The sequence below is a fragment of the Lissotriton helveticus genome, chromosome 4_1, assembly GCF_964261635.1.
Source record: "Lissotriton helveticus chromosome 4_1, aLisHel1.1, whole genome shotgun sequence".
NCBI classification, from domain to species: Eukaryota; Metazoa; Chordata; class Amphibia; order Caudata; family Salamandridae; genus Lissotriton; species Lissotriton helveticus.
The window spans coordinates 1,735,735,681-1,735,754,694 of NC_136063.1; the positions used below are offsets into that span (position 1 = coordinate 1,735,735,681).

Sequence of the window (19,014 nt, forward strand, 5' to 3'; positions counted from 1 at the left end):
AACACGGAGAAGCATAAAAACAACATATGGACTTCCAATAGCTTGATAATTTGTTCCCACTCACCCCTGGGATATCATGCTGTCACTTAATGAATCGGAGCATGGCCTCTATAACATGCGCTCTTCAATTAGAAAAGTCATTCAGCACAGTGAAACCCATCAGAGAAAAGTACACAAAAAAAGAATCTCTTAGAAATAACTCTGGGTGGAAGAGAAATCAAGAGGGTGGATAACAACGTTGAAACAGAGCCAAAGTGCTGCATTTCTTAATTTTATCAGCAATAAATCATAGGCCACACATTTAAAGATGTTCAGCCTTTGTTAAGGGATCAAGGTTTGCAAAGGTTGTGGAAGTAAAGACCATCAGCCATGGATGAAAAGTGGAGCTGACCTCTTAAAGGCTCAGAGTAAAGCTTATATTGGAAGGTATGCCCATGAAGAAAAGGGGACACTAAGTTTACTCTTAAAATACTGGCCAGAACAAAAGGGAACCCACTCACCTAGGACATAACACATGGAAGTAAGAGAACTGAGCACTTGTATGTATTTGCAAACGTTGCAGGTCAGCTGGTTTTGCAGTCCTTTCGATTACAAACCTACCCTGGCTCTGCCTAACAGAAGAATATTTCCAGAAATATTTTGAGCTGCCCAATAAGGGCCAAGTACACATCAAGCTACTGAGAGACCAACCCTTGGAGCACTAAGTTTAAGTTTAAGTTTAAAGAATTTGTAAAGCGCGACATACACCTGAGCGGTTTCTTGGTGCTGAGATAGCAGACAGCCTACATGGCGGAATCAACCGCTAGGGCATAAGCTGAGGCAGGGGACGAAGGGTTTAAGACAGAAAGGCCTGGGTGAACAAAAATGTTTTCAAGGATTTGCGAAAAATGGAGTACTGGGTGAGGGACCTGAGGTGGAAGGGAAGGGAATTCCAAAACACAGGGGCGAGGGTAGAAAATTTAGAGCCGCTCTGTTTTTTTTTCCTATAACGAGGGGCTACTAAAAGATGTTGGGCCGAGGAACGAAGGTCTCTGCCGGGAACGTAGGTTTTAATGGCTGAAGATATAAAGATAGGGGCCAGGCCAGTCCTGGCCTGAAAAGCCATGCAGCCTAGTTTGAACAAGGCGCGTTCCCGGACAGGAAGCCAGTGAAGGGTCTTCAAAAGGGGAGAGGTATGGTGGAATTTGGGGAGACCGAAGGCCAGGCGGGCCGCCTGGTTCTGAACCAGTTGTAGCTTGCGCAAGCTGTACTGAGGGATGCCATTGAACAGGACGTTCCCGTAGTCCAGGCGGGACAGGACCAGTGCGGACATAATCAGTTTGAGTGCAGAAAAAGAAAAAAAGCGAGAAATAGAGCGGATAGTACGGAGAGTGAGAAAGCAGGAAGAAACCACCGAGCCTATCTGGGAGTGAATAGTGAGTTTGTCATTGAGCTTGATACCTAAGGTCTTAACAGAGGAGACTGGGGTGGGGGGAGAGCCAACGGAAGGGGGCCAAAATAAAGAGTTCCAGGGACTGGAGCAACCACCCGTAACCACAAGTTCCGTCTTATCGGGATTGAGCTTCAGGTGGTTGAAATTCATCCAGTCCCTGATGAAGGATAGAATAGATTGAAAATTGGAAATAGAGTCAGAGGAAGAGGACAGGTTGAAGATGAGCTGGAGGTCATCGGCATAGTTATATACCGTGACCTCCAGCTGCTGAAGAGCAAAGGTAAGAGGAGAGATGTAGAGATTAAATAATAAAGGAGACAGAGAAGAACCCTGGGGCACCCCGCACTGGACCTGGCAGGGGGTAGCTGAAAACTCCCCAAGACGAACCGCCTGGGTCCGGTCCCTCAGGAAGGATGAGAGCCAGATGAGGGCCGAGCCTCCAATGCCCGCCGCCCTGACACGGGAAAGTAAGATGGAGTGGTCCACCGTGTCAAAAGCGGCGGACAAGTCAAGGAGGACCAGACCCTGAGGTTGACCTATGTCCATACCTTCTCTGAGGGTGTCCAGCACCGACACCACCACTGACTCTGTCGAGTGCTTAGGTCGAAACCCCCCATTTTCCTCGACAAAGGAGCTGAGCGCAGAAGTGACGTGTCGCTCCAGCACCTTACCTAAAAAGGGTAGCAAGGAGATGGGGCGGTAGTTAGCCAAAGCAGAGGGATCGGCTCCTGGTTTTTTTAAAATGGGAACAATAGAGGCGGATTTTAGTGACTGGGTCACAACCCCCTGGGCCAAAGAATCATTAAGGAACCTAAGAAGAGGCAGGGTACAAACAGAATAGATCTGCCGTAAGATGTGTGCAGGGCAGATATCTGCGGGGGAACCGGATTTGATTTTTGGGAGAAGAGAGAGAAAAATTTCCTCAGTAAGAGGAGGAAAAGAATTGAGAGAGGCTGGGACAGGGGGTGGCTGGGGGTCTACAAAGAGGGGGGAAGGGGGGGGGGATGTTAGATTTGATTGTCGCGATTTTATCCACGAAGTAGAAGTTCAACGAGTCGCAAAGTTTCTGAGAGGGAAGGGGCTTTAGTGAGGTCCTGTCAGAAAAAGCCAGGTCATGGGTGATGGAGAAAATCTCCTTGGGTTGATTCTCAGCCGCCAGAATTTTAGCCGAGAAGTAAGCTTTCTTAGTCTCTATGATGTTTTTTTTGTAGGTCCCTAGGAGGAGGACGTAGCGGGACTTGGAGGTGGGACAATAGTCCAGTCTCCATCTGCGTTCTGCCTGTCGAACCATAAGCTTCTGCTCTTTCAATTCTTTGCTGAACCACCGATTGGCGTCTTTAGGGCGCCTAATCGAGGTGCGCCGAAGAGGGGCCAAGCTATCACTTCCATTCATAAGCCAGGAGTCAATGGCCTTAGCTTGCGCTGCAGACGCCAAGCCCGACAGAGAGGGAGAGGAGGCCAGAAGTGAAGAAGTAAGGCCCGACAAGTTAACCTTGCCCCAGTTGCGAGCCCATGAGTTTTTAGTATGAACAGGTATCTTGGTCGGACAAAGGCTAAGAGAAAAGGAGATTAAAAAGTGATCAGACCAAGTGCATGGAGTAACAGTGAGTGAAGAAAGGGGACAGTTGAGAGACCAAACTTGGTCTAAAATGTGCCCATGGATATGGGTGGGGGTGTGGACTAGGGAAGTGAAATTAAGTGACAGAAGGGTTTCGGAAAATTCCTTGGATGAGGCGCATTCCTTAGGGTCCAAAGGCCAATAGCTAAAGTCCCCAAGGACCAACACTGAAGCATAATTAACAGCCAGAGTGCCAAGTAATTCTTGAAAGGCGGGGAGAAAAGACGGAGTGGGTTGGGGTGGACGATAAACCAGCACAACGGCTAGGTGAGGGGAGAAAGAGGTAGAGCGGACCACAAGGTGGTCAATTCCTCCCAGGGGGGGTGAGGGAAGAATCTGGAACTGAAAATCAGTGCGGGCAATAAGAGCAACGCCTCCACCCGTTTTCCCGGCAGGGCGGTCAGCACGGATAGAGTAATAGGTCGAAGGAAGGGCAGCCAATAGAGACGGAAGAGAAGACTCACAGAACCATGTCTCAGTTAAGAGTAGGAGATCGGGTTTATCCGTGTCTAAAAGTATGAATAGTTCCTGGTGATGTCTAATGGCTGACCTAGTGTTTAATAGAATAATGGACAGTGGGGGGGAACGGGGGTCAGGGATGGGCAATGAGTGGAGAGCTGGAGGCGAAACAATAGGAAGAGGGCAGCCTTGTAGACAGGCACGACAGGGAGAATGACAGCCCATGTTGATGGTCCGTTGAATAATGCGGGGGTCGAGGGGCCAATGGCCTTGTAGGAGAGTAAGATCAGCTGAAGAATATCGGGTAAGATGACCAGGGGTAATGGCCCCTTGCCCCGGCCGGCCGCAGACGGGCGCAGACGGGCTTAACTCTGGCGCGACTCCGGCGCGCCTACGTCGCGCCCGCTGCGCTCGTCCGCTGCGCTGACGCATAGTGGTCGTTTAAGTAGCCGTGTGACTAGGGGGGTGTGGCTAAGATGGGACAGGCCGACAACCCAACCCAAGATGGCGCCCGCAGTCCCGGATGACTGGCTTCAGGCGGACTATGAAGGTAAGTGTGGCGGCTCGTAGTCAGCGGGCCACTGGGGGGAGGTTAAAAGCGGTGTCCTTACTTACAGTCAGCAGGACGGATGAGGCAAGAAATAGAAATAAAATTGCTCGTAATCAGCATAAGAGACCAGGGTTTAAGTTAAAATATCAGCGCTCCAGCAGATGCGCGCGAGCCCTCTGCCACCGGGCTGCGAGCTATCGCTGGAGAGGAGGGGAGGAGGGTCCTAAGTAGCCGTGTGACTAGGGGGGTGTGGCTAAGATGGGACAGGCCGACAACCCAACCCAAGATGGCGCCCGCAGTCGCGGATGACTGGCTTCAGGCGGACTATGAAGGTAAGTGTGGCGGCTCGTAGTCAGCGGGCCACTGGGGGGAGGTTAAAAGCGATGTCCTTACTTACAGTCAGCAGGACGGATGAGGCAAGAAATAGAAATAAAATTGCTCGTAATCAGCATAAGAGACCAGGGTTTAAGTTAAAATATCAGCGCTCCAGCAGATGCGCGCGAGCCCTCTGCCACCGGGCTGCGAGCACTACTCCTATAATGTTCAAGGGCGGTCGAGCACCATCCCCCTAAGGGCGGCCGAATCAGCCCTTAGCTTCTGGTGAACGGAAATCAATAGGCGAGCAGGCTAAAGCACCTACCTGCTGGACAACTGGTATATTACACCATATACCACATTTGATTGTACATTTGAAAATATTGCTGCTTAAGTGGGAGTTTAAACTAGTTCCTCCAAAAAGGATACTAATTACATGTTCTTTTTAACTATATTTTCCTGTTCTATCATTGATTGAAGAGAAGAAAGCTACCTGATGCCACCACATCAGCCGCTGAATAGAGGCTACAGAGTATTTAATTGTGGGCTCACAAGACTCAGGTTAGACTTCCAAGGTCCAGGTGTCTCTCCTGGTTATTCTCACCACATTGTTCTAAATTTCAGCCTCCAGGTCGGACAATCCTGTCAAGACGTGCAACTTTTAACCAAGAGTCTCCTTACTGCAGAGAACCAAGGACAGGTGATAAGCACTGGCCTAGCACGAAATATACAGGGCCACAAATAAAAGGTAGTATTCACGTTTTCTTGAATAGTCATAGAAGGTATTCAACGCCTTTTGCCTGTAGGTTGGGTGCCAGAGCTATGGTGAAGTTTGGAGAATGGTGGGGATTTTTCTTTTAACATGTAGGACTGGGACTTTAGCAATTTATGGTTGTTCTACTGGTCTGCGTGGTGCTGACTTTGAAAAGGGATTCAGTTTTTGCTTAGACTACTTCAACGTGGCAGAGAGGTCAGGCAAAAACTTGATCTAGGATATTGTCTTAAAGTATATCAACAACAAATTTCCACCGTTGCAATTAATATTATTATTATTACTAATATTATTTACAATAATACTTTGCTTTACATTGCTGTATATTTTAATACTTCTCCTGCTTTTAAGCACAGCATTTCCATATGCTGCTGTCTTTGACCCTGTACAGCGCTCTGCTGCTTTTTGGTTAGGTTGTGCTAAAGAAATGCGACATACATACATAAATACCACATGCATTACCAAATGTAATAATTATATACTTAATAGTTGTATATAGGATTAAAAGAAACTTGTATAAAAAACAATTAAAATACAATACAACAAGTAAAAAACGTATCTCTCATGTGTAATTGCATGTTGTAAAAAAAGCCAAATACCTCTAGTCTGAATCCCTTGATTAACATGACTAGAAGTGTTAGAAAAGTGCTAATCTGCTTTTGCAGAATCCGCCATTTTGTGTTATATTTTAGCTCGAAATGCAGCCTTGCTTCAATTTTTAGCAAGAGGAAGCATTTACATAAGAGCACAGCTGCTCACAGTATCAGTGACAAGAGTAACACGAAATATAAAATATAATGCGAATTACAACGGCGTAATTAAATTTCACCCAGGCATAGTTATGACTGTAAACGCTCTGAAAAGCGTATAGAGATCTAATTATATCTTTGTCCCCCGCATTCATTAAAAATGTATCTTGGTTTACCAAATTTATACTTTTTAATAAAATCAGTTCAAATGCAAATACTAGTTGTCTGTTGAATGTTCCTAAACTATTAGGCACAAATGATAGGTAGCCGTATTTTAATTGCAGCAACGTTGCAATATATACATATTCTGCGTTGACTGGGAATGGCACATCAAGCCCATGTAGTCTTGTAGATTCCGGTATAACCCAATTTGCTACTGATGCTCTAATTGCTGGCCCAGTGCAATATTTATATAAGGGGCAGAATATGTCTGTTGTGAATGACAAGGTAAAGGGGATAACAATTTAGGTCAGACTGCCGCCCACCATCACAGCAGTCCGGGGACAGCCCGACAGGCAGGTGGCGGTCCCCCAATTACTATTTGTCCACCGTGGTGACAGTCGGAAAGTGTTTCTTTTGTACTGTGGCCCATGAAAAAGGCCTCTTTGTGCACATCCATGCACCATTTGCTAGGCACCATGTGGTACCTGGCACACGGTGCTTGGATGTGCCCCCCGGGCCACTTAGCAGTGGGCCACTGGGGACAAGGGCCCTGTATGTAGCCACAGTCGGTAGTCGGTGTACCGGCCGGGTGGTGACGTGGGGAGGGGGAGGATCAGGGTGGGGGTAGTAATCTATGTCAGTCAGTCGGTCAAATACACTTTATTCGATTAGTTAAAATCATATAAGGCATGAAAATTACAAGCATGCATAAAAACAGACAATTCATATATTTACAAAATAGTGCAAAACCCTTGTAGATAGAAGCCATACATTTAGTCAGGAATAAGGTAGCGTAAAAAATGCGATTGATTAAGATAGAGCATTTGATGACACAGTTTTTGTTTTAATTCTACATGCCGCCACTGAAAAACTGGCCACGCAATAAATAATGCGGGTATTACTCAACAACTGGAGATAAATAAGTGCAGGCCTGACTTGGCGAAACCCGGCCTCTCTCAGGAGCGGAAACACATTTTTTTTTCTTATGTCCGTGTATAACCCGCAAAACATGATAAAATGCATTGTATCTTGTTGGGAGAAGTAGTCGCAGTTACAGGTGGGCCATGTTCTGGGTTGGCCCATGATTGATAGCTACCCAAGGTAAAATGGATCAAATTAAATCTGAATTTGGACAATAAAAATCTATGAAAGGGTTTGGTTACAATACTAAGGTATGGCTCAAGAGAAGGGGAAATTGTTAACATGAGGTGCGATCTGACTGTTGGTTTCACCAATTCCTGCTCCTCACGAGCCAGTCTTGCCCTATCTAAAAAATGAATCTTGATCCAGTTAACATCCTCCCTCCTAATACTAGATGGTAACAGAAAGAGCTCCGGGCGACCCAACTGCATAAAGGCATTTCTCAAATAATCCAGCCAAGGTATATTTTTGGCGTAATCCAGAGCCATTACATCAGTCAGGATGGCATGGTTCAGGGTTAATTCGTGGTTGAGCCATGTTTTTGCCCAGAATGTTAATGGGGCCAAATTCAACCTATCTGTTACATAGTCCAGACCCACCTCCGAGTGAATCGAAAAGGTGGGAGAGGACTTAGGGACAGACAAAAGGGTTCTCAAAAACCCATTTTCCACTCTTTGAATCTTGTCTTGGGGCACATATCCCCACAAAGGTGAACCATAGGTGGCAATAGGAATGCATTTAGTATTGTAAACTTTTAAAAGAGCCTCCATGGGCCTAGCCCCTAACCTGTTTGCAAAACCCATAAGGGCGGACGTGGATTGAGCCATAGATATGCTTTTTGCCCTGACCTGGGGGGGCCATGAACCCCTCTCGTCAAAGAGAACCCCCAGATAATGGAAAACGGCAACCCTTGAAACCACCTCGCCCTTACAAACAAAGGTTTTAGATTTGGACTTATGACCATTAAGGCCAACCACCATCGAATGGGATTTTTTTGCGTTAATCTTTAAATCCAACTGATCCAAATAGATCCCACAGTCTCTGAGTCCGATGCCAGTGCGCGCTATTAGTACTGCGTCGTCCGCGTATAGGAGAGCAGGTATTGTAACATCTCCTACACGCGGAACATCCACCCCTGCCTCCTCTAAAAACTTTCCCAAGCCGTTAATGTAGATAGTGAAAAGGAGGGGGGCCAGGATACAGCCCTGGCGCACTCCTTTCAATGATTTAAAACGACTTGTACACCTGCCTTCCTTAGTAACCCTAACCGAGGCAAACAGGTCCTGATGAAGGGACGCCATAAAATTAACAAGTGATGGATCGATCCTAGTTTCAAGTAGGATTGACGACAACTTGGCCCTGTTTACTAGATCGAAGGCTGAGGAGAGGTCCATAAATGCCAATAATAAAGACCCCTACTTGGCTACCGTGTATTTAGAAATTAGGAGGTGCAGGTTGGAACATTGTTCCAAGGTGCCTCTTTTCTCTCTGAACCCGTATTGGATGTTTGAAAGGCCCCCACTTCTCTGTATGTAGACCCTTAACTTGAGCAATAGAACTCTGCCTAGAATCTTAATCGCAGAGTCCAAGAGGGAAATGGGCCTGTAACACGCAGGGCCATCCCGCTGGCCCTTTTTAAAGATTGGCACAATGATTGAGGTGGCCCAGGTGGAAGGGAAAGTGTTTCCATTGGCGGCGCGGAAGACATTAGTTAACACCTTTGCCCAAAGTTTCGATGAGTGTTTGTAAAGGTCGTCCGGTACGCCATCCGGCCCCGGCGCCTTATTTTTCGAAGTCTCTAGGATTAGGATTGCTTTCTCCACTTCATCATAACTGAAGAGTAGAGGATCAAGCTCAGAGGCCGCCAGGGGAAGACCTTGGGAGCTAGTGTCTAAGTCACCATTGACTTCTTTAAAATGGAGAAGCTATTTAGCATTAGGGATGACGCAGTTCAAAACCGAAATATCGGAGTCAGAGAAAAAGGGTTGATTGATTATGGCCCAGAACTGACTGCTGTCACGCAATACCTCCGCGAAGAGTAGTTTATCCCATGCTTCCTTTTTTACGGCGTTTTTCCTTCCAATAATGGTTAACTTATATTCCTTCCTCAGTTTGACAATAGTGAGCGTGTCTCTCGGGGTACAAGACAATGCCTGTTTAAGTGCCTTGTGGGCTCTTGAACAGTTAGAGTCGAACCATTTATGTTGTTTATTAGCTCTCTGACAGCATCCCCAAATGCGATGCTGTGCACGCAACGAAATTCGTTTTATTTATTTATATGCTTACTTACCTGTAAAGCTCCGTAATCCATAGATAACTACCCCCCACCCTGCCCCTCCCCACATCACCGCCTGGCAGGTACACCCAATACCGACTGCGGCTGTTTGTATGGCGCCCCCCCAGTCCATTTCTGTCTGCCAGGAAAAGGCAGTGGGAAAAGGACATTGCATTTCCTACTGCGGTGCAATGTGAGGGATACGATTCTGACTGCCTTCGATCCAGTCGGAGGCTGCGGTCTTCCCGCTGAATTGATGCAGTCCGACTGCCTGCATCCTAATGCGGTGGCAGTCGGACTGATGGCCTGATTGTTGGTGGGACCGCCACCAACAGCCTGTCGGTGGCGGTTCCACCAACTTCGTAATTAGGGCCCAAGTTGCAATGTCAGAGGTGTTGGCCTCACGAGTGAACCTATATTGGTTCTGTTTCATCTTTCTTTAAGCATTGAGACAGAAGACTACATATGGATCTTGGTCTCTGTGGTGTTGATAATCTGGTCTTTTCTACAACAGTCCTAGAACGGCCTGCTTGCTCTTCTGCTCTTGACATACCATATTACCGAAGTGATATTATCCTTAGCAATATATAGGGTGATGAATTGGTATTGAGGTCTGATGTCTACACCTCAACTGGAGAAGATGTCAACAGATAAAACACCCTCCTCAATTTGATTGCTTCTGTCACTTCCTAGGGATCTATACTGGTGCTCTACATTGACCTTTGGAAACAGTTTCATTCTATGTGCTCCAAATAATGGCTAAGGAAGAAAAAAACTCAGTATAATGCATTGAGCTACCTCAGGGCAGTAGCATACAAAAGTGCCTTTCTTTCCTTCTCTGTATAGGGAGAACACCAACCTACTTTTTGTTGTCTTACTAAACCCACCGATTCAGATCTGGTGACCCTGAGAAGTTCGGTTCCATTAAGAAACTTCACATTCACTTTCTCAAAGCACATTACCTGCCATTAACCAACGTATGGTACACAATGTACTGACCTCTGTAGTATGGGCAGTGGAGTCAGCCTTTCTGAAATTAGCACTGGCAACATTCAGACATTTGACATTTGTCAACGGCGAACTTTCAGCTCACTGAGCAATCCTGCAGGAGTTAGTTGTGAGTGGTCAATGTAATATGAGGAACCACGCTCAGTGTGAGCAGGACATTTCAACCTTTTTGGAATAAGGGCTGAGAAGAGAGTGAGTCTGGGATATTTACATCTTACTGCTACACTTGGTGAGTGATGGCTTCTTGGGAGGTAGAGGCAAGCTCTGTTCAGGTAATTAAAAGTTTGGGTAATGCCCTGAAGCATTCTAAATGAGGTGTAAGGCAGCTTGTGAGCGATTAGAAAGTGTTCGGGTCAGTGATAGTGATTGTAAAAAAGATTGGCCTGATGACAGTATGACAGTATTTTAGAACCTTATTGCGTGTGACATAGAGATGTGTTGGAGTATGTATGCATTTATCAACAGTAAACGAGCCTAACTTTGTATCTACAATTGTTTACCAGGAAATTGACGCAGTATTTTCGGTTTTTAGTTGCCATTTACACTCAAACCACAATTATCAAAGTTTTACAGTAAAACATTATCACTGCAGAGTTTAGTTTGTCTTAGGAATCGTTGCAACATACCATGTGTTTCTCCTTCCCTTGTTGCACCAGGAGGACATCCCCACGTAGCGGTAACTGTGCTGACATTTCTTCATCCTTCTGGCCGAGCCAATCAACAATCTCTTGCAGTGGAGGCTGCAGTTTTGCACTGTGGTCAGAAAAGGCCTCCAGACGAGCCCTGGTGATGGGTAGAATGGCAAGGGAAGACAATGGGAAAGCAAAATTATTTATTTCATAAGAAGTCTGCCAAAATCACTTTCAAAAATAAAACTTGCACAGGCTCTTGCTCATCAAAGCCATCAAAGTCAATATCCTGAAAGGTTTTCAAACAAAATATCGGAAAAATATCAAGGAGCAGAAATATCGAGTTTCAAATATCGTGATCACAAATATCCATTTTAAGGTAAGCAATATCAATGTTAAAAATATCTATGGGGGCCATTACGATGTCGGACTGATCGCCACTGACACGCTGTCAGTGGCGGTCCATCTGACAATCCAACTCAGTGGTCTGACCTGTGCTCAGTGGCGGTCCATCTGACAATCCAAATCAGTGGTCTGACCTCCGCATTACGATGCAGTCGGTCAGACCGCTGAGGCCTGGGGGTTAGACTGACACCTCCGGCAGGATCGGACATCCAGTTGGGGTGTTGGTCGGTCAGATAATACCCAAATGGCATTAGGATTATGATGTCATGGAAAGGCCGACATGAAAAGGCTATCGGAAAGTGACTTTGGAGCCTCCTAGTAGGTCCCCCATCCCCCAGCGGCCTCCGCTATGAGGCCTGGGGGTACCTGTGGTCCCCCCAAACATCCATGCATTGTGTGGCAGGCACCGGTGCATGGATGTTTTAAAGGTGTATTTTTTCAGATCCGCCTCATGCTGCAAGCCCCAGCACAAGCCGCAATAAATAAAATACACTTTTGAACCGCCGTGAAGGCGGTTGGACCATAATAATGGAAGGGGAACCGCCGACTCAGTGTTGGGCGGTCCCGTTTTCGCTACGATGTCGGTCAGAAGCTCAGCCAACTGACACAGTAATGGGCCACTATGTTATTAATTTCTATGCTAAAAATATGTATGTTGTTAACATCGTTTGCAAAAATATTCTTGTTAATAATATTGATTTTAAATATTTTTATCTATTTAGAATATATTTGAATTGTATATATTGTACGTTGTCTATAAAATTATTGTTAATGTTTTTTAATACAGTTTCTTACTTTTTAGTTGTCTTTAAATTTAATTTAATAGGTTATTTGTATTGTTTGTGCCGTAGTGTGTTGTGGGGTTTATAGGGGTGCACGGTGGGAAGTAAATTAATTATAATTAATAATTAATTAATATGAAATATTTAATTGACACATAGTTATGTTAATTGGGTAATTTAAAAAAAAATACATTAAGTTTTAGGTGCAGCTTGTGGAGGCACTAGAGGTATAGAGTGGGAAGTCAACTACTTATAATTATTTAATAATTAATTTGAAATTATTCATACGTATTTAATTGATAATTAATTATGTAACATGTGTAATTCATTTTTTATTAATATTTTTGTGTGAGTTGTGTTTTTTGTAGGGGTAAATGTGTGATGAAAATGAATTATAATAATTAATGTAAAGTATTCATAATTATTTAATTGGTAATTAATTACGTGAATTATGTAATTAAGAAATGTCTTAAGTTATATATGAGGTGCGAAGCAAACACATGGAGATGATGGACGGAGCACTGAAACTTTTCGGACACTCACCCCCAGTCACAAATCTGGCTTGAATCCATCATCGTCCTTTAGCTCACTTCACCACCCCAGTTCAGACACAGCTATATGCATTACGGGCTGTTGTGTTTGTAGGAGTAAAACGGTGGGAAGTTACCTAAATATATTTCATGTATTATTAGTTAATTGTAATTAATTGTCTAATTGATAAATAATTATGTAAATTAAGTAATTAGGAGGATTTTTTAAAATATATATTATGTGCACATTGTTGGGTTTGTAGGGATAAAGGGTGGGAAGTTACTTAAATATAATTATTTTATTTGTTATTTACTATTAATTGTTTAATTGATAATTAACTATGTAAAAATTTGCAATTATTATAATTTTAGGAAACATTTTTGGTGTGTGTTTACTTTGTAGAGGTATATGGTAGGAAGTTATTTAAGTAATGCACATACAAATAGTTATTTATTGTTTAAATAATGTGCTATTTATTATGTTATGTGTTATTTGTGTTCTTTTTAATTGTAAATGACATTTTATGTGTTAGTTATTATAACTGTGAAAATATAGTGTGGTATTTTAATTATATCATTAGTATTTGTTTTAATTTAAAATGATTACTAAACATTGTAATAAATATGTAATTTATTTTAATTTAAATAAATATATATATATATATATGCATTATAAATTTAAATATTTGTATTTGTTTTTATTTAATGTAGTTGTTAGAAAATGTTATTTGTTTAAAGTGAACAGACTGGAACTCCCTGCAATCCAACCCTTTCCCTACTGTTGCACTGACTGGAGTGGGAATAGTAAGTTTATTCCTCCACAATCCAACTCTTTCCCTACTGTTGCACAGACTGGAGTCAGAAAACTAAATGTTACCCCTCCTGAATCCAATGCTTTCGCTAATGTTGCACTGTTTAGAGTGGCAATAGAAAATTCTACTCCTACGCAAACCAACATTTTCCCTACTGTTGCAGTGACTGGAGTGGGAACAGTAATAGGTACACCTCTTTCCCTACTGTTGCACAGACTGGAGTGGGAATTGTACATTTTACCCCTCTGCAATTCAACGCTTTCCCTACTGTTACACAGACTGGAGTGGGAATAGTAAATGCTACCCCTCTGGAGTCCAACAATTTCCCTACTTTTGCAGAGATTGGAGTGGGAATTGCATATATATTATTCCTACACATTTATAGTTTTGTTCATAGTATTTAGATTTGTATTATTATTATGTTTCTGTACAATTATCATTATCTTCTTTTTATTAATAAATCTTTGTAATATGTAATCTATAATGTTATGTGTACTTAAAAGAGTATGTCTTTTAGAATTTTTCACGTTTATTTTATATAGTTTGTAATTTATTGTGCATATGTGTCTGTGTATATATATATGTATATATATACACATCTATATATATACATATTTATATATTACCTACTGGCGGTCGCCAGTAGGTATATATAGTTAGGATTTTTTCTCTATGGGATTTTTGAAAATTCTATGTCTAATAACTTTGGCGTTTGTGGACGGAATTGGCTGAAATTTTCTGGAAAATGGAACATTTTGTTTCTGAGCAGCCCCTGGAAATTTGGGGGGGGTTCGTCAAGGGGGGGCCGAGAAAAAAGGGGGGTCCCAAAACGTGTTTTTAACATTGAGTTTTCCATAGGGCGGTTGGCCTCACTTTTAGCCCGAACGGCTGAATGGATTTCCACAAAACTTGGCAAAATTGTAGGGACTGGTAGCCCGATGTGCCTTTGCTAGGTCTCAATATATGTGCTTCAGTGGATTTTGAGAAATTAACGTTCAAAAAAAGATATATATCTGTAACAGCGGGCCGGGCAGCGCTCCGGTTCGCGGACTTTTCGCGGTACGGAGCTTTGTGAAGCGAAGCTGATTGGTTCTCCGGCGTCTGTGAACATTCCAAACAGTCCGTAGCGGCTGCCATCTTGTCTCTCGGTAGGATCGAGAGACAAGAGGAGGCCAAAGCGAAGGGGCAAATGACCATAAGGGGGCATAGTAGATCCTCGCTGACCCCCTAGGTTTGACGTGGAGGTTTTAAAAGGGCCCCGCGGGGCAAAAAAAAAAATAATAATAATAATCGAACGGCTGAATGGATTTGCACGAAACTTGGCAAAATATTAGGGACTGGTAGCCCGATGTGCCTTTGCTAGGTCTCAATATATGTGCTCCAGTGGATTTTGAGAAATTAACGTTCAAAAAAAGATATATATCTGTAACAGCGCTCCGCTTCGCGTACTTTTCGCGTTACGGAGCTTTGCGAAGCTGATTGGTTCTCCGGCGTCTGTAAACATTCCAAACAGTCCGTAGCGGCCGCCATCTTGTCTCTCGGTAGGATCGAGAGACAAGAGGAGGCCAAAGCGAAGGGGCAAATGACCATAAGGGGGCATAGTAGATCCTCCCTGACCTCTTAGGTTTGATGTACCATTTTGCCAAGTTTGGTGTAATTCCGTTCAGCCATTCAGGCTGTAGACGTATGTAAATGTCCTATGGAAAATTGCATGGGGAAAACACATTTGAAAGTGTTGAAATTTAGAACCAATTAAAATGTTACTTTGGTTTTGTATTTGTGTGTGATGAAAGTTAATTGGTTATGTATATATCTCAAATGAGAGGAAACCACAGCCATTTTGTGATACTACTGTCTGAGGTACATTTGTGAGGAATTTTTGGTGGTCAATTTTTGGTGTTTGATTTACACAGTACTAACACTTCTCCTACTTTTAAAAAGGTGAGTTGTTAATTTGTAAGGGGAACTATGTTGTACACTTGAAGATAATTTGAAAAATGTTTTCTGTTATTTATTTGCAGTCCTTCTGTTATACTAAATACTTGATAAAGTTAGTTTTATATTATGTATTACTAAAAACGATAAATGAAAGTGATTATTTTTTTCTGCAATTTACAGCAAGCAATTTCAAAATAAAATGGCTCACAATGAAGAGACCGTGGCAATTTCTTTTGAATTATCCACTACATTGATTGAAATTGACAGCACCAATAATGAAATATTGTCACAAGGAGGAGATGACATGAATGATTTTTTTGATCAATCTGTTGATGGCGAATTTATCGAATGTTTGGAGACCATAGAGTTACAAGAATCATCATTGCAGACTTTTAATGAGGAGATTCCAGATGAGATGATTGAAGAGGAAATTCCTGATGAGGACATGTTACTAGTTCTTTCAAATTTAGAAAATTCAGAAGAATAAATTTATATTTAGAAATCAAAAATTGTTTGAGACATTATTCATTTTTATTTTTAATTTATGAGGTTGTAGCGAAGTGATTGTAGTATAAAATGAGACTTATAGTATAGAGTGCAACATTTTTATGTTACATGGTAAGTTTACTCATATTTACTTCCCTTCTACCACTATATTATCTCCAATGTGTATTTGACATCTCTTCTTCATCTCCGGCCTCCTTTCTCTCACTGTGTGTCTCTGATGCATCTTATCGCTGCTATTTTGTGTAATTACAGAAGAGAGTAAAATAAAATAGTTCGGAACGTGAAAAGGGGGCAAAGTAGAGTACCCCTCACCCCCTAGGCCTTCTCAGGCGGTCCCAAAAGGATCAGTTTCTGCTTTCCTGAGAGATTATGGTATGAGTTCCATATACCACAATAACTTGCATTACAACATGCAAGATATATATCTCCTATTACCAACTTTTGGAGATATTCGCGCTAAGGGCGAATATCTCCAAAAACTAACACCTGCCCTGAGCAGTTCTTAGCCATGTTATCCAATGGGAGGTGGATAACATGGCTAAGAGCATTAGCTCGGTAATGCATGAATATCGCTGACTTTTTAGCGATATTCATGCATTGCGGCCGTTTTTTATCGCATTTGCGATAAACCTTGATAATAGCAAGGTTTATCTTCGATAATTTCTGACGATGCTTAGCGGTAAAAAATTAATTGGTAAGCATCGTTAGCGATAAATATCGCTTAACTTTGGTAATATGCACCAACGTCTGTTAACGTTCGATTCGAAGGAAATGAGGAAGTGTTGAAAAACATTGTTTGCGCCATCTTGCCTTTTTTGAAATGCCACACTTTTGTCGTGCACGGCAGCCATTTTAGATGCCTTGACCAGACCCACTCTCTGCACGCTGTCGATTCGTAGCATGGCTCCCCACCCTCGCAAGCATCTTCCCCAGGCACTGGTCACCCCCGCTCTCTGTCTTATGCATGGGCAATAAACCTCCCCCCCATCTGCGCTGCTCTTCCCTGAGAATCACACTCTGTGCCCGCCCGACACCTCCCTTTCGCCCTATTCACTACCGCACCCTCTGACACTCCTCTCCCTCTGTGTCCGATTGTCCAGGCTATCAGCTAGCCCTGCAGATGTAGTTTATGGCCCCAGCTGTAAGAATCACCCCTCTTCAAAGGAGTTATAGTAGATCAAGGCCCACACCCGATGAGATCCGTCACACCACACGTGTTCCTACTATCTGAAAACCATCCTGTATTGTGATTGGGTAGGGGACCGAGCCTGAAGCGGAAGATTCCAGGGATGACTCTTTGTACATCAAAGTTTTTACATTTATGTGTCACATTAAAAATATATAGCACTCCAACAAAGTAGTAGGATTATAAAACTTTAATAACTTATAAATATATACAACAAAACAAAAACAGTAAAAACATTTAAACAACGAAGAGACCGTGGCAATTTCTTTTGAATTATTCAATACATTTATTGAAATTGACAGCACCAATAATGAAATATTCTCACAAGGAGGAGATGACTTGAATGATTTTTTTGATCAATCTCTTGATGGCGAATTTATCGAATGTTTGGAGACCATAGAGTTACAAGAATCATCATTGCAGACTTTTCATGAGGAAATTCCTGATGAGGACATGTTACTAGTTCTTTCAAATTATGAAAATTCAGAAGATGTTGCCTGGGTGCCGCACTGATTTGGGTATCCGGCGTGGGGCGTCCCGGGGGGTGGATTGTCAGTAGCGGTCTGTTGTGCGAATAGTTTCAAGGCAGCAGAAAGCGCTGAAATCTGGATGTCACGAAGGTGATGTCTAGTAAGTTGCCGCCCAGCAAATAACGGTGTGGGGCGCCGCGGGGGTGAGTGAGTCCAGTAGGCACCACAGCTATTCTTACCGGCATTGCAGAATTACTGCTGGGGACAATGCCTGTGCTGTAGCAGGGTCACAGCAGAAACAAAAAGGATTCTGTTGAAGATGTTGTTGGTTTTCAATTTGAAAACAGTTCTGGTGTCAACTGCTATGCTAATGTAGTGGTTAATGTTTTGTTTTCTCTAGAAAATGTAAAAGAGGGGGAGGCAGTCCAAAGTTCTGGTAAAAGGGCAAAGGAAAGGATCGGTGGTTTGAACTATCAGTCAAAAAGGGGAGGGGGTGCAACAATTTTTCCTACCGGGTCACAGTGTGCTTTCACCGGAACTGAGGTCTGCAGGATTCTAGTCATTCAAAGTGAGGCTGGCGCCAGCATGGGAGCGCCGACGTCCCGCGGATACAGTTTCGTCACTCCACGGGCGATCATGGCAGTCATTCCCCATCGGGGGTGTCTGCGGGGGTCGAAGACTCCCGCGGCTCCTCTAGAATCTTCAAGGTCGTGGAGGACTACGGTGGTGGAGTCAACCAGTGACCGGGCCATTTCTTTATGCTGGGCCCGCTCTTGCCAGGTCGACCGCCATTTTGAGAGTTTGGTAGCTACTGGCGATCGCGGGGTCAAATGAGCGGACGGGCTCCACCCTGCCGGGCGAGACGGTGCAGCATCGCCACAGTGGAAGAACCCTTTTCCGGGCGCCTGGAGCGCTGAGGGTGCAGGTGGGAAGCCTCCACTGGGGAGGCGGGAGAGGCCTGTTCGCACCGTCTCTCCCTCCCAGTGCACCCCACGGCGTCTCGCTTGAGATTTGTTATGGCCGGACCAGGCGATGAGGACGAGGGGGGGGGGGTCGGAGGCATGTGCACGACATCCCCCCCAGTGTTGTCAAAGCCATTATTGAAGAAAGAAGAAATGTCCCGTCCGTCTTCGGGCCGGGCTTCCGGTGGATGTCGGCCGGACGCCCCTTGCTCTGGCCCCATGAACGGGTTCCTTGGTTTATCGGCTGCAGCCGGATCCCATCGGCCCCGGCCGTTGGTGGCCGGACCGGTAGAGAATGTGGCGGGACTACCTGCAACTGTCAAGGGCCACCGCGGCCGGACTGGGAGAGAGAGGGGAGGGTCGAGGACACGGACATTCCCCCCCCTGCAACTCTCCAGCGTTGTCAATCCCCCTGGCCGGGTCCCGCTGGCCTCGGCCTCTCCTCCGGCTACACCCTACGTGATGATCTCCTGGCCGAGGCGTGGCAGCCGGACCCGCCTTATATGTGTTGCTTCCGACTGGGCGTAGCCGA

The 19,014-nt window shown here is 44.1% G+C and overlaps 1 protein-coding gene across 1 annotated transcript in view; it reads right to left on the reverse strand.

Moving 5' to 3' along the window:
- The window catches only part of DRP2 (dystrophin related protein 2), a 547,219-nt gene that overhangs the window by 422,426 nt on the left and 105,779 nt on the right, over nt 1-19,014 (reverse strand). The window contains exon 3 of the mRNA XM_078686308.1: nt 10,888-11,044. Within this exon, the coding sequence (XP_078542434.1) occupies nt 10,888-11,044 (157 nt within the window). The remainder of the gene's footprint in view (nt 1-10,887; nt 11,045-19,014) is intronic.